Raw genomic sequence first — 19,014 nt, 5'->3', positions numbered from 1 at the left:
TGAAATACTTCAGATCATAAATAAACTAAGAATACCAATATATATGATTAACTCCTGGAATACTTCAGACCATAAACGCAGTAAGGAAATGAGACTAATCTAAAACGACGAACTCTTTCAGAGAATTTAAAGCAAACAAATACAAAGGCATTGCAGGTTTTAATTTCCTGCACAAAAGCCATTAAAGGTTAAAGCTAATAAGGCAATATGGCACCTCAAAGAACATAATCAACTATAAAATTCTAACTCAAATCATTGACAAAACTCACAGTCAGCAGATTTAACTGTTTACTTCTTCTTCTTCTTCTGCGTTCGTGGGCTGAAACTCCCACGTACACTCATGTTTTTTGCACGAGTGGAATTTTTACGCGTTTTTTACCCCGCCATTTAGGCAGCCATACGCCGTTTTCGGAGGAAGCATGCTGGGTATTTTCGTGTTTCTATAACCCACCGAACTCTGATATGGATTACAGGATCTTTTTCGTGCGCACTTGGTCTTGTGTTTGCGTGTACACACAGGGGTGTTCGGACACCGAGGAGAGTCTGCACACAAAGTTGACTGAGAAATAAATCTCTCGCCGAACGTGGGGACGAACTCACGCTGACAGCGGCCAACTGGATACAAATCCAGCGCGCTACCGACTGAGCTACATCCCCGCCCAACTGTTTACAAAAAGACCTCCTCTCTGAAGCACATTGCAGTTACATTAAAAATTAGGACAAATGGGTTGAGACTCAAAAAATGTCCTAAAAGACAGAACACAATCACTGAATCAGTGTAATTGCTAAGGCCTCAGTGACGGGCGCATTGGCATGGTGGCAAGACGTCCTTATGTGCAGACCTGCTAGTGACTTAACCCCCTTCGTGTGTACACGCAAGCACAAGACCAAGTGCGCACGGAAAAGATCCTGCAATCCATGTCCGAGTTCGGTGGGTTATAGAAACACGAAAATACCCAGCATGCCTCCCCCGAAATCGGCGTATGGCGAATGGCGGGGTAAAAACGGTCATACACGTAAAAAACCACTCGTGCTAAAAAAACCATGAGTGAACGTGGGAGTCTAAGCCCATGAACGAAAAAGAAGAAGGCCTCAGTGAAGCACAATTAGGTCAATATCATGATCAAGGACAAGTTTGAGAATCAAAATAACCCCTAAAAGGCAGGACAAAATCACCGGCTAGGTGAAAGCTTCACTGAACCATCCTTAGGTCAAAAGTCATAATGGGCGAGTTCAAGACTCAGAATACGGAACAGGCATCCTGGGGACCTTCATCACCCGAGTCGTTCCCATCGATACTAGCACATCTTGGGTGGGTCAGCACATTGCCTTTAGGTCGACTGCAGGTGTTGACAATGTTCACTCCATACAGACTGGGCTGTCCATGAAACTCGTACTCCTTCCCCTGGTATCCTGCAGGCTTTCTGTTGAGAATGATCACCTCTCTCAGACCATAGCAAGCCTGCAGATCGAGACTCGTCAGCATGGGCGCCCACAGTTTGAGTCTATCCAGATCGTCAGAGCGGTACAGACTCAGCGAATGGCAGTTGGGCAACACCAGAGTGTGATACTTCCCGCCCCCTACGTACAGGCCCCACAGCTTGTATGACGAGAAACTGGTCAGCCTGGGGGAGCGGCTGATAGACTTGCCAAAACCCGCTGGGTCAACCACTTCAACAAACTGGAGGCTGATGGTCTCCAGACAGGGCAGGTCAAAGTCAAAGCACTCTATGTTACCAACCACGTTTTCCATGGTGAGGTGTCTCAGCTTGGGGTAGTCCTTGGCCTGGAAGTTGAAAGCCTTGACAGCCTGGCAGTTGACATCAAGGGTCTCAAGGTTGGGGAACGATACGACGCCGAAATCAATTATAGGTGTGTCATCGTCATACTCCACCACTATGTGCAGTTCTGTAGCGCGTTTGCCTCTCTCAGATGCTGCCAGTTCCTCCAGGTCTTTCTGAGTCAGTCCAGAATCAATGTGTACTTTCGTCTCCTCTGAACTGGTTGCGAGAGTTCTGAAAAGAAACAAGATCATCAGCAAAATGTTTAGCAATCTGTTGAAGGATATTTATCAGCTTAAATTTTATAACAGCAACGCATCAAAAATGTTGATGTGTGAAGCTTTAGATATTTTGGGGGGTGGTCATGAGCGGCCGGTGGTTGCAAATGAGGTGGTCGACAGTGCAGGTTCCACTGTACTAGACCTAAAAACAAATGTGTAAAAGTAAAAAATAGTGTGCACAAAAAATCTCACCGATAATATTTTATTAGAGTTTGTCAAATGATCGACAAAATGTCTGAAGTGTTGCTCAGGAGTGACACTGTGTGTGCTTAACTCACTCACCAACTAATGCTCAATCTTGATGGTTGAAATTGATAATACAGTGGAAACCCCCTTTTAATATCCCCATTTTCAGACCGTTTTCTTAGTATTTCTGTTAATTACCTCATCCTTTAGTCCCTCCTTGTTAATACCTGATTTTCCTAGGTTTTTGAGGTCTTAAAATAGGGGTTTCACTGTAGTACAATAGAACCTGCCCCATCAACCACCTCTCGATAATGCCCACCACAAATAATCTGAGAAGTTATTTATTGTGCTACATACACTACTGAACAAAGGCCAAAATGAGTTATGTCATACTGAATGAAAGAAACTATGTTTCATTGTTTGTGTGTGTGCATGTGTGGGGTCATTTTGAAAGTGTTGTATTGTTTAAATGCATCGTGCAAGTTAAGCGATTTATCTCCTGAAACTTTCTTTATTTGGTGTTAAACGTAGTTTTCAACCACGAAGGTTATATCGCGACGGGGAAAGGGGGGAGATGGGATAGAGCCACTTGTCAATTGTTTCTTGTTTACAAAAGCACAAATCAAAAATTTGCTCCAGGGGCTTGCAACGTAGTACAATATGATTACCTTACTGGGAGAATGCAAGTTTCCAGTACTAAGGACTTAACATTTCTTACATACTGCTTGACTAAAATCTTTACAAAAATTGACTTTTCTATACAAGAAACACTTAAGGGTAAAAAGAGAAACAGAATCCGTTAGTCGCCTCTTACGACATGCTGGGGAGCATCGTGTAAATTCTTCCCCCTAACCCGCGGGGGGCTCTCCTGAAACTAAATGTGTAGCAAGCCAATGCCTCTAAACACACAGATTCATACAAACACTCACTTATATGCTCACGTACACACACACACACTCTCACTCAATGAAAATGACATACAGCTGTAATCAATTTTCCTTCATGTTTATGTGAACCATAATAAACCAAACAAAGTTGAGTAAAACCCTGAAAACCCCTGATCATCATGAAATCAAAATCTTATGATAACGTTGACGAGTAATCATCTCATAAAACACAGAAAGTAAACATCAAGAAAACATCGCCAACATCAAGAAAAACACAAACAAAAATCTTTTAATATCCCTGAGGCAGTGAGCAAACACAGAAAATGCTGAACAATGAAGCTTTTCTTGCGCCTGTAGTTGCTGGCAGAATATCCACAGGTCTTTATACCTTCCGACTAATCTAAAAAATAAAATCACAAGATGCACTTTTGCCTTCACAGACAAATGCAATGGTTTATCAAGCCTTTGAATACATGTTCTCAAGGAACATAATTTAAAATAAAATAAAAATTACACCATAACAGAAAAGAAACTGTAGCAGTCTACAGAAGAAAGAAAAACAAAGAAAAAATTATCCAATACATACATTTCAACTGCATGAATTGGGGATGAAGACCTCAACCTCAATGCTGATATTGAAGAGGTAAGAATGAACATTTTCATTTTTCAATAAATGTAGGTCTAACTGTGCTCAAACGCCTATCCATATCCACTCTTCGGAGTTTTTTCCTTGAAAATTTTTTTTCCACATCAACTGTAAATTCAAAAGTATACGACTTCTTTGTCTGTTTAAAAACCCTGGTGTGATAAAATCATAACACAACACAGTCATTGCTCCTCTGTGGCATACCTCTACAACACCCCACGGCTTGCACTGGACATTATCTACACTATAGTGTAACTCAAACTGTATTTATCATTTCTTTCTTCATTGATGCTACACAGCACAACTAGAGGGAACAAACAGCTAAAATAAACTACCCTCAGCACAGCCGTGCCATACAATCATGGGAACGAATCATATTTAATACACAACCTAAAATCAGTTTAAATCTGCATAATTATTATATCCTCACGGGGACATATTTTTTTCTTCAACAAAGATGTTTTTCACCTAAAATGTAAAACCAAAAGTATGACTTGACCGTCAGTTAAAACAAGAAGGGCAAAGCCCATACGACTCACATGCTTGACCTCGACCTTTAGGGTAACTAAACCTAGCAATGACATCATACACTAAGAACTGCTTTACACATTTTTCCTACCAAAATACATGTGACCTTGACCCAAGGTCAAGGTCATCCAAGGTCATGCAACACAAAGCTGTTAATTCAAGACATAGGAAGTACAATGGTGCTTATTGGCTCTTTCTACCATGAGATATGGTCACTTTTAGTGGTTCACTACCTTATTTTGGTCACATTTCATAAGGGTCAAAGTGACCTTGACCTTGATCATATGTGACCAAATGTGTCTCATGATGAAAGCATAACATGTGCCCCACATAATTTTTAAGTTTGAAACAGTTATCTTCCATAGTTCAGGGTCAAGGTCACTTCAAAATATGTATACAATCCAACTTTGAAGAGCTCCTGTGACCTTGACCTTGAAGCAAGGTAAACCAAACTGGTATCAAAAGATGGGGCTTACTTTGCCCTATATATCATATGTAGGTGAGGTATTCAATCTCAAAAACTTCAGAGAAAATGTGAAAAATGTGAAAAATAGCTGTTTTTTAGGCAACATTTATGGCCCCTGCGACCTTGACCTTGAAGCAAGGTCAAGATGCTATGTATGTTTTTTGGGGCCTTGTCATCATACACCATCTTGCCAAATTTGGTACTGATAGACTGAATAGTGTCCAAGAAATATCCAACGTTAAAGTTTTCCGGACGGACGGACGGACGACTCGGGTGAGTACATAGACTCACTTTTGCTTCGCATGTGAGTCAAAAAACTGGTGTGCTAAAAGCAAAATTTAAGTATTAAAACAGTCATTGCTGGCGTCTCTCTCTCTCTAGAACACTGGCCTGCACTGGATATCATCAACACCGTTACTGTGTTTATTATTTCTATCTGCTACACAGCACACAACTCAAGGGAATAAACAGAACAAGAGGGAACAAACAGCAAATTAAACTACCCCCAGCACCGCTTTTCCATAAAATCCTGTGAAACCAGAATGAAAACACAACATCAAATCAGTCTAAATGTATTTGAGCAATTCTCTGGAGATTCAAAAAACTGGACAGAATTCACAACAGCTCAAAAATCAGCAAATTGCACCAAGTCGTCTTCAGGTTTATCTTGATGTACCCCCTTCGCTAAGAATTCACCACAAGTCTTGCCAAAGACACGAGCACATCTTGGGTGGGTCAAAACGTTACCTCCAGGCGGATCAACCATGTTCATTACGTTGACAGCGTACTTGCTGGGCTCTCCGAGGAACTCGTACTCTTTCCGTTTGTAGCCATGCGGTTTGTCGTCAAGGATGATCACTTCAGCAAGGTCAAAGCAGGCCTGCAGGTTCAAACGCCTTAGCTTGGGGGCCCACAATTTGACTCGCACCAAGGTATCGGAACGGTAAAAATCCACTGACTCACAGTTGGGCAATACCAGTGTGAGATACTTGTTGCGCATGTGCAGCCCCCACAGCTTGTAGGAGGTGAAGTTGCTCAGCTTGGTCGAGCGACTGACAGACTTGCCAAAACCCCTCGGGTCATCTGCACCGACATGCTGGAAGTTGATGGTCTCCAGAAGGGGCAAGTCAAAGTCAAAGCCCTCAATATTGCCAATCATGTTGTTCATGTAGAGGTGTTTCAGCTTGGGGTAGTCCTTGGCCTGGAAGTTGAAGGCCTTGACAGCCTGAAAGTAGACCGCAAGGGACTCCAGGTTGGGAAAGGATACAGCACCAAAATCAATGGCAGGTGGGTCGTCGTCCTCATATTCTGCCTCAGTGCCAATGGACAGTGCTGTAGCGTTCTTGCCTCTCTCAGATGCTGCCAGTTCCTCCAGATCTGGCTGGGTCAGCACCGACTCAAATTTAACCCTCTGCTCCTCCGATATGGTTTCACAAATTCTGAAAACAGACAAGTTCACGGACATCAGGGATGCTCCCATATCTTTCCATCCGTCTTTGTCCCACTTGTAAAAATAATCACACTTCCGGATAATGAAATAAAGACCAGGCTAGCTTCCTCATTCTGAGATCAACTAAAACATTAATCTGAGAATACCACCCGCGACTGTTTACAAAAGGATTTCTCTACCACACACACGATAAGATTCACACAAGCACCTGCACTTGGTAAATTTTCTGATTTATCAAAGTAATTTACCTGTACGGATCGATGGACTGATACATACAGCCTTTCTCTCTCTCCAACACACACACACAATCACTCATTCACAATGGAGTGAAAACACATGTCAATTTGTCATTTTCATTATTTTTAATGCAAATCTGAAACAACTATGTAGAATACGGGATTCTGGATAAGCTCATAGCTGCCAACTTTCTGACAATGAAATTCCTGTGGGGGTCCGGGGGCCGAGGTAGTCCCCTGGTGGGGTCCACGGGCGATGCCCCTGGTGGGGGTCAGGGGGCAACGGCCCCTGAAGCTGAAGATGTTTTGTAAATGAAGGTGCCAAAATTGCTTTTTTTCTGGTATATTATGATCAAAATTGACATTCATTTAACAAATGAAATAACACAGAGACGTGATCTTTGGCGTCTGTTTCACAGCAGTAGCAGTCGACTGCTTCACATTGCCGCAATGCTTGGCGGAGGCAGCATGGAGCTCGATGTCCTTTTTCCCACCATGTCCGATGCTGATGTCACATCGACAAGGTTTACAGAATGCGTAGTGTTCCCCCTTATCTGACTTGTCGATAAAGTCATAGTTCGCCTTGTACTGTGGTAAAAACCTCACTTTAGCCTTTGTTTTTTTGTCTTTTGGTGTTGTTTTTGGCGGCATGTTGGAAGGCAAAACCGGAAAGATCGAGGCACAACTTATTTTCCGCACATGCGCACACCAACGTGGCTGGTCTCGGTTAACCAGAGCGTCTTTTCACCGGTTTGTTCCCCCAAAAAGAGGCCGCTTACACAAAGTATTTTAGAAATTTCGATTTTCGGGAAAATCGAACACATTTCGGGATTTCGTGACAGATTTAAAAAATCGGGAGATTCCCGAAAAATTCGGGAGGGTTGGCAGCTATGTAAGCTGTTCAAGGGCACTTATGCACTATATTCAATTTTCAATACACGACTCAAAATGCTTGGAATAAATCAAAAAGAATAAAATACAAGAATATAGAGTTCAGAAAAGAAGAAAACAAAGTTGAAAAATTGAGAGAAAAAGTGTTACCAAAGTCTTGCAATTTACGGGACTTGAACTCGAGACTGCCGGTACTGAGGGCAAACGTACTACCACCTTGCCAACCAAGCACACGACACCCAGGCGTCAAAATTGGAAGTTAAACTGCAAACATACCTTACACGCGAGTTCTCAAGCACGTGTCGACTCGTCGGTTTTTGAGTTTCCCCATTTGTATTTATGCAGGCTAAGGACAACACACTGACACAACAAGGATTCAGACAACATAAAAAAAGTCATAACAAAAGTTGGTGTATCTGGCCACAGGTGTGACAAATGTTTATTAAAATTAATTTCATGAAAATTGTTCCCATCCAAACATTATTTTCATGTCAAATTCATTAAAGCAAAACCATGCATGTAGATACGATCATTCTCGTTAAACAAAGGAATGGTAAATGACGCTATCTCAGACAGCTGAGCGGTCACTGATTGGTCTACTTAAAGGCACAGTAAGCCGCCCGTAAACCATCACAGATACGGTCAGGCTTTTACACACAGTACAAACACCCTTTCATTTAAACACTCACCGATTGAGAGCATCCTAGGTGCCCTCCGTAAAGAGCGAACAATTTTCAAAGAATTTATTTTTGTGTGGTTTATCTTACCCCTGAGCCATCGTGAACCCGTGTGATCCAGTTTCCCTTTTTCACAATGTAGTTGTCAGTTAGTCATTTGAATGCGACTCGATGTGAGCTTATTTACTGTTATGCACGAAACAAACGGCTGTGGTTCACAAGAACTCTAGCGATGGCATTTGACTGTTGAGAGGAACGGCGATATGCATAAACCGTCGTCTGCTCCTACCCTTGCGTGACCCTGCTTCCGGGCTTTTCTTTTTTCAAACTTTCACAACTTCGAATTGTACTGATCTTGTCTTGATGAAAAAAGAATTCTTTTATGATTAAAGAATGTTTGTGTAACAAGCTGTCAATTTATTATTTAGATTTTAAAAGTTAGGTCTAGCGCAAAAACGCACCACGGTCCAAAAACATTTTGATAATCATCGATTCACGGCTATCGCCAGTTTACATCAATAGAATGAGACCCGAAGGGAAGTAACTCACGTTTGACCTGAGTTCAGGATGGGTCCAAAAAGTGTTCGAGACAATCTGCAAAATTAATTCTTTAAAAATTGCTCGCTCTTTACGTAGGGCACCTAGGATGTTCCCGTTTGTTGAGCGTTCAAATGGAAGGGTGTTTGTACTGTGTGTAAAAGCCTGACAGTATCTGTGATGGTTTACGGGAGGCTTACTGTCCGGGTGTGATTTCCGGTATTGAATATTCACAACAGCCGTCCAGCACCAAAACGAGGCGCCATTGTTGTAGAGGACCAAGTCCACGAAAATAAATTCTTTGAAAATTTCTCACGCTCGACAGAAAGCAGCCAGGATGTTCCCGTTCGGTGAGCGTTCAAATGGAAGTATGCTTGTACTGTATGTAGACGCTCGGGGAGCTCTGTGATGGTTTACGGGAGGCTTACTGTGCCTTTAACGTTCCTGTGGTAAGTGCCCCCTAGCGCTAAAGAGGGCTGGAAGCAGAAGAGGTTTCCCCTTCACCACATAAAGTCTACCGCGTTCCACGTCAGTATGTATAAAAATTTGTGTTTTGAACGTTTTCTTGATCTCATTATTACATGTTGTCGGGGTGTTGCCCATAGGGCATTTCACAAAAGCTGTTATCATTTTCACGAGTTTTCATTCACATCCAGCATGGAAATAAATCTCATGTTCCCCATGCAATAAATCTCCGGTTCCCGTAATTGCAGGAAGCAGGTTATACACGGATAATCATAAGCAAACCCAATAGAAACGCTCGGGGGGCATATCGACTTCAGCCTTGTTCAATAAATATGAAACAAAAGACGATTATATGCTCCCCCTCGGACCGACAAAAAAGCTGGTCTGTCAACAACCCATCAAACATTATCTTAAGATGTTTGATGGGTTGTTGACAGACCAGCCTTTTTGTCGGTCCGAGGGGGAGCATATCGTCTTTTGTTTAATATTAATTGACCAAGGGAAGGCCGCGGTCAATAAATATGAAACAAAAGTCGATATGACCCCCAAGGACCGACAAAAAAGCTGGTCTGTCAACAAACCACCAAACATCGTTTTTGTCATCATTTTGGTAGTGAGAAAATAAGTGCACAATCAACCCAGGGAGCCATGCTTTGAATCACGGGTTCCGTGTTGATAACCACACGAGTCCCAGTTTGATAACCACTGGCAATCAAAGCTGGCGTGTGAATGCAACTTTCTGTGTTTTTGAGTTCATTAAATGTTGGGATGAATATGTCAGGTTTGAGGATGCACAGTTCTGTAGGTTCATCTCGGTATTCCACCCCCTCGGCTTTCTGTTGTAAATAATAAGCTGAGTGATCGAATATGAAAGCTACGTTTGGTCAAAGGTCACAGAAGATTTGCGTCGTGCAGAGAAGGAAAGAATCGCATCTTGTTTCTGACTCAGTACCTCTTTGTTTTTCATTACACCTGTCATTCTGCTTGCTCGGCTTTGTTAGATGTTTGCATATCTTGTTGCCATTTTCTTTGCTTTTATTATTGTTTCTTATTTGTGCTTCGTTTATCGATACGTCTTGTGCACGGGTCAAAATGTGTGTCAGGGGTCGTTTTACTTGAACTTGACGTTCGTGTTTCTCCGAACGTCTGTGTATCGAAACACAGATACACGCACTCCATGACTCTGTAAGAAGACAAAACACATCGCTAGGTTTCATTTGTTTTTGATTAATGTATGACCTTTCATGAAGTAGTTTTGTTTTTTGTTTACTTTTGCCAGTTTGCCAGTTCGTTTTTGGAACTTTGCAAAGCAGTGTCGTGTTGTCTGTTTAGATCTGGGGAAACACCAATGAAAAGGGACGAAGAATCCCCGAGCATTTCTATTGGGTTTGCTTTTGATTTTCCATGTATAACCTGCTTCCTGCAACTATGGTAACCGGGGATTTATTGCCTGGGGAACATGAGATTTATTTCCCAGGTGCTTGTGAATGAAAACTCGTGAAAATGATGACAACTTATATTGTCATCATTTTCACGAGTTTTCATTCACAAACACCTGGGAAATAAATCTCATGTTCCCCATGCAATAAATCGAGGTGGTGAATGGGTTTGAGCTTTCAGGTGAAACGTGGATTGTCAAAGTAAAAGCCAATCAGGCTGATTGTTTGATGTGTGGAAGTGGAACCATCGCGGCTTTGGATTTGTGTTTCCGAGGACAACGATTGTAAGCATTCACTCTGAAAGACCCAATCAATGTTGATAATTACCACGGCGACTCATGTTCAATTTGCAACTTATCTCTGTAATCGCAAAATCCACAACGAAAAGTCATAAACACTTAAAAAGAAAAGAAATATGCTCAACACTAACTGAACTCACACGTATGATCGCAGCTCTGTACATTTTCAGACTGGAAGAAAAGCGTCAACAAGCTACGTTTGACGTCACATACAAGGTTGACGTGTTATCTCGAGCTACTGTGACGATGCTTTGTGGCCCGGAGTTAGATTCTAAAAATTCGTCTCCCTGTGGGTTATTGTGCATTTTGTTGCACAACCAAAACGATGACAAAAACGATGTTTGGTGGCTTGTCATCAGACCAGCATTTTGTTGTTGGTCCTCGGGGAGCATATCGCCTTTTGTCTCATATTTATCAACCGCGGCCTTCGGCCTTGGTCGATAAAGATAAAACAAAAGACGATATGGTCCCCTTGGACCAACAAAAAAGCTGGTCTGTCAACAAGCCACCAAACATCTTATAATGTTACTTAAAAAATAGAATGGGATATTCTGGGGAAATTGTCGGCTGGAAGTACTCAATAATTATGCAACTTTTAGATATTTTGATTCATTAGATCATCCAAAACGTTTGGAATGAAGAAAATGAATAAAATAAGAATTTGATTTAAAAGTTTTTAAAAAGAAAAATGTCGTCAAAGAGGATCAAACCCTGATCACCAATGTAAGGAAAAGCGATCGGGCACTTTACCAACAGAGCTATTCTGTCGCACGGTTACTGAGGGAGATTTTAACTTCAAATATGACACTTTTCTCAAGCGTGGGGACCAGTTTTAACTCGACTTGAGTTTTCGAGTCTCTGTCCGTTCGTATTTGTGTACTGTTCTCTTTAATTATCTGTTCGAGGCAAGTTAAGTTAATAACTGACCCTTATATGCTCCCGTTCACTTCATATAAGATTGGAAAGCAAAATCAAATAGCGTTAATTTCAAGCGTGACGGCCATTATGTTGTTGTCTGGCTCCAAAATGCATTGACCAATGACCGAAAGGCGCCGACGTCACGACATGAAAGGATTTCCCTACCCAGAATCCTACATGTACAATTCTCCATAAAATACAACAGATTTTGTTGGGGAGGACGATGGACTATGGACGGTTTATTGTATAAAGGGAAGCAAGCAGTTAAAAATGGGCGTCGACAGAGATAATGAACAGTGATATCAACTTGTAGTTTTCATTCACTATCGCCACAGATTAAATGCTGTTTCTCTTCCACAACTGAAAACATTCCTTCCCCATTGTCCTTTTTCAAGTGTGGAACCCAGAAGCAGTCATGCTGAAACTTGAACCCAGAAATCTTTTTCTCTTCGACAAAAGGATTCCAAAAGCAAAATTAGAAGATCAGCAGCTGGTGGCTTTAGTGCCCTGTATATATGCGTTCTAATTCAGAGAATGTATAATATTAAATGTTCATATGTGTGTGCATTCGCACGCACGTTTTTGGAAATAAGTGCATGGCTCCATGCTGCAGATAAGTGTGTGCGCGCATGTGAGGGTTCAACTAAAGAGGGACAGCTTGATCATCAGGCTACATGGAGGCTGCTGAGCCATTACTTCCCTTACTGTACAGCTTTCCTCTGTTATTTAAGTTGTTAGACAACTACCACTGCTTAGCTTGCACCACTTGAGGAAGATAAGAAAAGAACTTATTATCGTGTGTATGAATTGCAAACAGACAAACCATGATTTTGTTTTCAAGTTTATACATGTATTCAAATAAAACAGTACAAAAGGGTAAATAAATTCCTGAGAAAAAAAATCACCCTTATCTCCATTATTTTACTGCCAAGCATAAATACCTCATTTTAACAACTGCAACCATACAATGACTGAATGAGTCATAGTCATACCATAGAAATTCATCAAAGATTCAGGCATAACTCTTCCACATCTAAAGCTTTAACACAGAGGACTTCCATATAATTACAATTTATTAAAAAGAAAAAGAACAAAATCTGCCACTTCTGTAATAAATGTAATCACAACACAATAAAACTCTGCTCACCCATACTTAAAAAATTAAACTTACATTTACATTTTACAGCTTCCTTATGTTTCATCAATCTTCATATATCTATCTATATCCGGCTTGTGTGTGTATGTCTGTCTGTTCGCTATGCACGGCCAAAGTTCTCGATGGATCTGCTTCAAATTTGGTGGGCATATTCAGGTAGAAACCGGACACAATCTGGTCGATGAAAATGTTCAACACGTACTCTCAGCGCGCAGCGCTGAACCGATTTTGGTTTTTATGGTTTTTCTGTACATCCATTCCCAGTAACTCTTCCTTATCTTCTCCAGTGTTTTGCGCGTTTATCTCCCTTCGTGTGGCGTCAATCGCGTACGGTGCGAACAGACAGAAAGACACACACACGCAAGCCGGATATAGATAGATAGATAGAAGATTGATGAAACATAAGGAAGCTGTAAAATGTAAATGTAAGTTTAAATTTTTAAGTATGGGTGAGCAGAGTTTTATTGTGTTGTGATTACATTTATTACCAGGCATGAAAACTGAACAAACAAAAAATACTGAAAACAAAATTCGAAGGCGCGTAGCGCCAAGTTTCGCAGGCGCGTAGCGCCAAGTTTCGCAGGCGCGAAGCGCCAAGACTTCTAGGGGGGTCCGGGGGCATCCCCCCCCGGAAATTTTTTTGTTCAAGGGTGCAATTTGGTGCAATCTGGGGCTATCTGAGCCTTAAAATTGGATTCAAACATGGCCCCAAAACTATTTTACTATAACAATGACTAGGAAAAAAAAAAAAAAAAAAAAAAAAAATATATATAAATAAAAAAAAATAAAAAAAAGGAAAACTACTGAAAATAAAACAAAATACGGTTTATTTTTTTCAAAAATACGGAAAATACGGAGAATTTTCATGTCTGATTACAGAAGTGGCAGATTTTGTTCTTTTTCTTTTTAATAAATTGTAATTATATGGAAGTCCTCTGTGTTAAAGCTTTAGATGTGGAAGAGTTATGCCTGAATCTTTGATGAATTTCTATGGTATGACTCATTCGGCTCTACTTCTTCCCGACGAGGCCGGGTATCCCGGCGAAGCCGGTACCCGGTGAAGCCGGTAATCATCTCGTTTAAAATATATATGTACAACTACAAGTTCAAACAGGGTTATTCACTGTAAATTGTACAGGGCAAACTTAGAGTTAAACTATCAAAGCTCCACTCTGTCCAGCGCACTAAGGTCTCTCAAGTGACACAAAAGTCCCGTGAAGCAATGTAAAAACATTTAGTCAATCTGTCGGCCTGCAAGTGAAACTAGAAGATCAACACTAAAAAAACAGCAAACACCAAGACTACATGTACTAATCAAGGCTTCGCTAGCCTAATCCCGAAGACTGAGAGACGGGTCCAGCTCGTCACCATGAAGCACATGAATGTAGTGCCTAATTATCCTATTTTCTTCAATTATGAGTAGATTTTCACAGTAAACATGGCAAATATCGATACAAAATAAATTCTTTGAAAAATGTCTCACTCGCAGTAGAAAGCACCCAGAATGTTCCTGAGCGGTGAGCATGCAAATGGAAGTATGTTTGCACTGTATGTAAAAGCTCGGGGAGCTCTGTGATCAGAAACAGATGGTTTACGTGAGGCAGAGTGGGCCTTTAAAATACACACACCATTTTCAGTCATTACACAGCCGTGCAGCAAAATATTGACAATGTGAAAAGCGGGGCTTGTGCAAAAATGTTATCTGTACGTAATAATATTACAATTTACATACAGATTACAGGTACATATTGTTTGCATTTATAAGACATGCTTGTAATTTAATACATGTAATGATATATATAATATCATCATACTAATAATTCATGCAAAAACAGATAGTGGCAGATCAATCGATGTAAGGCCAAAAAAAAAAAAATAGTCTGTTTACGGTATCCCGACCGACCCTATTTTTTCGCGCGACCCTACACTTTTTTTGGCATTTGGGGGAGAAAAAAAAAAAGAGTCTTTTTTTAGCAAAATAACTTTGACAAGAAGGGCAAAGCCCATACGACTCACATGCTTTACACATTTTTCCTACCAAAATACATGTGACCTTGACCCAAGGTCAAGGTCATCCAAGGTCATGCAACACAAAGCTGTTAATTCAAGACATAGGAAGTACAATGGTGCTTATTGGCTCTTTCTACCATGAGATATGGTCACTTTTAGTGGTTCACTACCTTATTTTGGTCACATTTCATAATGGTCAAAGTGACCTTGACCTTGATCATATGTGACCAAATGTGTCTCATGATGAAAGCATAACATGTGCCCCACATAATTTTTAAGTTTGAAACAGTTATCTTCCATAGTTCAGGGTCAAGGTCACTTCAAAATATGTATACAATCCAACTTTGAAGAGCTCCTGTGACCTTGACCTTGAAGCAAGGTAAACCAAACTGGTATCAAAAGATGGGGCTTACTTTGCCCTATATATCATATATAGGTGAGGTATTGAATCTCAAAAACTTCAGAGAAAATGGGAAAAATGTGAAAAATAGCTGTTTTTTAGGCAACATTTATGGCCCCTGCGACCTTGACCTTGAAGCAAGGTCAAGATGCTATGTATGTTTTTTGGGGCCTTATCATACACCATCTTGCCAAATTTGGTACTGATAGACTGAATAGTGTCCAAGAAATATCCAACGTTAAGTTTTCCGGACGTCCGGACGGACGACTCGGGTGAGTACATAGACTCACTTTTGCTTCGCATGTGAGTCAAAAATGTTTTTTTGGACTTGGAGAGAAAAAAAAAATAAAAAAGTCTGTTTTTTGGCAAAATAGCTTAAAAATATGTTTTTTGGAGAAGAGAAAAAAAAATTCCGACCTACCGACCCTTTTTTTTGGCCCATGTTACCGTAAACAGACTTTTTTTGTGTGTGCCTAAAGTACGCCAAATTGTTAAAGTTACATGTGCTACTGCTATGGACAGTGAATAACTAAGTAACATTTGGACTTGTGATAGCACCAGTTATTACAGAACACTTACTGTTTTGAATTTACCTAGTTCCCAATATATGTCAGTGCTATTGAGACAATGTCTCATTTAGTGTGCATACTTTTCAGTCTCAGTATAAGTCCACACCTGGATGTATAAACTACAGGTATGCTGAGTTCACTTCTCTTCCATTGGCACATTTAACTAATTTCTGGCCTCACTCTCAGACACTGTCAGGCTTTTACACACACTACAAACACCCTTTCGTTTAAACACTTACCGCTAGAGAACATCCTAGGTGCCCTCCATAAAGAGCAGGGATGGCCAAATCTAAAAACAATAACTCGCCAGCCAGGTGAGTAACTTCATGAAAGTCACTAGCCCACTGGCCCGGTATATACCAAATCACAAAAATTATGACAGTTCGATTTCTTTGCATAATTAAAATAGTGGTGGTATCAGTTCAGAGACATCCTGCTTGCTGCCACGTGAGCAGAGAAACTTTCTTCCCTCTTTATTTTCACTGCGCTGGCTGCAAAATCCCTCACGCGGAGGTGTTTTCAGACAGGCCAGACACAGGTTGTCCCGGAGGTGGGTATGACAAACAACTAAAATATGGTCAGCGATGAATAGGCTTCCCCAGGCCTAGTTTTGCTATTTTTCTATGAAAATTGATATTCATGCAAGTTGCTCATCTGCAGTGTTCATATGACTTTAAAACCCGATAGTGCAACCAACAGTTTTGCACTTGACCAGAATTTTCACCTGCCAGCCGGGTGAGCTGCCAGACGGTTTCTACTAGCCGGCAGATTTTTTACTCAACCCTGGCGACCGTGCGGACGATTTGGCCATCCCTGTCCCTAAAGAGCGAGCATTTTTCAAAGAATTTATTTTTGTGTGGCCAGCCGGATTTACTTCAAACCAAATCGAAAGCCTCGTTTTGGCGCTAGAACTATCTTATAAAATCTATTTAGACTAAGGCCTAAAAAAAAAATAGGTGTGGTTACGGTAACCCGACCTACCCTATCTTTAGGGGCCGACCCTATAACTTTTTATTACATTTGTCAAAAAAAATAAAAATAAAAAAATAAAAAAGTGCAGAAAACGCAATGAAAGCGAAAGTGCTTGAGTAGCACACTTATTTCCCTGTCAAGTAGGTTTAATTTGTACACAATAAAAAAAAAAAGTTTAAAAAAAAAAAGTGATTGTCTGCCTTCCTACCCTATTTTTTGGGGGCTATGTTACCTTAACCACACCTATTTTTTTGGGCCTAAATAATAAATTGACAGCAAGTGAGACAAATATTCTTAAATCATAAAAGAATTCTTTTTTTTCATCAAGACAAGATCAGTATAATTCGAAGTTTTGAAAGTTTGAAAAAGGGAGCCCGGAAGCATGACACCAGGTTCTTTGAATGGTCAACCGCCACCGCTCAGTTTGTGCCACACGTAGTCCTTTGTTGCATTTTAGATTCAGAGGTACACAATAGTGTGCGAGTATTACATAGGCCTATATCTATATCTATATCCGGCTTGTGTGTGTGTCTGTCTGTCTTTCTTCGCGATGCACGGCCAAAGTTCTCGATGGATCTGCTTCAAATTTGGTGGGCATATTCAGGTAGACCCCGGACACAATCTGCTCGATGAAAATTTTCAACACGTGCTCTCAGTGCGCAGCCCTGAACCGATTTTGGTTTTTCTGTACATCCATTCCCAGTAACTCTTCCTTATCTTCTCCAGTGTTTTGCGCGTTTATCTCCCTTCCTTCGTGTGGCGTCAATCGCGTACGGTGCGCCCGGCGAAGCCGGGTATAGGTGCGGGTCCAGCGAAGCCGGGTACCCGGCGAAGCGGGTATTCATCTAGTATAATATATACAGCGAGTCGCATTGATTGATTGAAAGCACAAACTGACGACTTAATTCATCACATAAACACGTGTATGTGAAAAAGGGAAAGCGTGTCACACAGGTCCACGATAGCTCAGACGGTGATTAAACCACGAGAACTGGTGTGTGGTTTACGGAACTGGTGTGTGGTTTAAGCATGCTAAACAGCCATTCAAACGAACCGTGTCATTAAAATTTAAATGATGTTAAATGCTAGTGCAAGCGTGTTCCATAAGATTAGATTTGCTTGTTTCGTTAAAGTTTCCATCGTTCTGTAAACCTTATTTGAGGCGGAGTGATGCTTTAATGAGGAAAATGACCCAACAAATTCTTTCATTACACACACACACGCGCACGCACACACACTTTGGTGATAGCAGTAGACTGCATGCAGAGGCTGCGGCTTCAGCTAGGAGTAGGATCAATCAGTGTTGATAGTCATTTTAGTGCAAAGTGAATTGAGGTGTAATGGTCAGTCCACGAACAGAAATGCCCTTACCGACTGCCCCATCTCCCTTTCCCAAGTGACCACGAGTTCCCCATTTTTTCACCCACCCCACCCCAAACATCCCCTAATTTCCCATGCGCCCACTACTTGCACACCCATGCCACCCTTGCAGTCTTGATATTCTGCATTTTTTTCTTGCACCTACTTCTCTGCAAGTCGCGATTCTGGAGCACTCGGGTCACTAAAAAATGAAATAAATTAACGAAGTAGGCCTACTCACTTTTTTGCGTTGGCGTTGTCACCTCCGGCAGCAGCCATGTCACTAATGTCACTGGCAGGAGTTTCTTCTTTCTTCCTTTTCAGATTTTTGGCAGATGTGGCGGCTCTGGTCGCTTTCTTTGGTTTTGCGTCCATTGCCCTTAGTCTTCGGAACAACTGTAGCTGAGACAAATGCAGATAATCGCCACGTTTGGTTTGTAGAATAAGCTTCTTCTGCCGCTTTGCTGGGACTAAGCTTAGCAGACGTCAGCAGATTTTCGCGGTTTTCTGAGAGTTGCAAATCATGGGCGAGTCCACTTTGGGGGGACGAATGACAGCACACACACACCAGTCGTTGGGAAACCGGGACACATTTAAAGTGAAAAGTTCAATATTCCACAAGAGAAAAGGCTCAGGTAGAAAAATACACGATAATGGCATTAAATTGAACAAAGTGTTTAATTATGAAGTGGTATGGAGCAAGCCCTTCATCCCCTTTACTCACAAGTAGGCTTGACCAAAGTTTCCCGCGGATAGCACGTGATTTAGAGACGGATACATATTCATGAGAATGGCGTACAAGTTTCTCGTGAGTCCACAAGACATTTTATTTTGAATCACAAATACGCACAAACAGCTTAT

The 19,014-nt window shown here is 41.2% G+C and overlaps 1 protein-coding gene across 2 annotated transcripts; it reads right to left on the bottom strand.

Annotated features, from left to right (window-relative positions):
* Positions 1-1,034: 1,034 nt before the first annotated feature.
* On the bottom strand, positions 1,035-18,664 carry LOC138967316 (uncharacterized). 2 transcript variants are annotated; one of them, XM_070339858.1, is made up of 2 exons: positions 18,395-18,664; positions 1,035-2,015 (listed from the first exon to the last, which is right to left on the bottom strand). In XM_070339858.1, exons 1-2 carry the CDS (start codon positions 18,526-18,528, stop codon positions 1,241-1,243), a joined length of 909 nt encoding a protein of 302 aa, XP_070195959.1. In that variant the 5' UTR covers positions 18,529-18,664; the 3' UTR covers positions 1,035-1,240. The 2 variants fall into 2 exon arrangements, with proteins under 2 accessions (XP_070195959.1, XP_070195953.1); XM_070339852.1 differs by lacking the exon at positions 1,035-2,015 and adding an exon at positions 3,238-6,214 and having other exon boundaries at positions 18,395-18,662.
* Positions 18,665-19,014: the final 350 nt, after the last annotated feature.

This window comes from Littorina saxatilis, linkage group LG1, assembly GCF_037325665.1.
Source record: "Littorina saxatilis isolate snail1 linkage group LG1, US_GU_Lsax_2.0, whole genome shotgun sequence".
Classification (NCBI taxonomy): domain Eukaryota; kingdom Metazoa; phylum Mollusca; class Gastropoda; order Littorinimorpha; family Littorinidae; genus Littorina; species Littorina saxatilis.
This window is presented reverse-complemented; position numbering and strand designations above follow the sequence as displayed.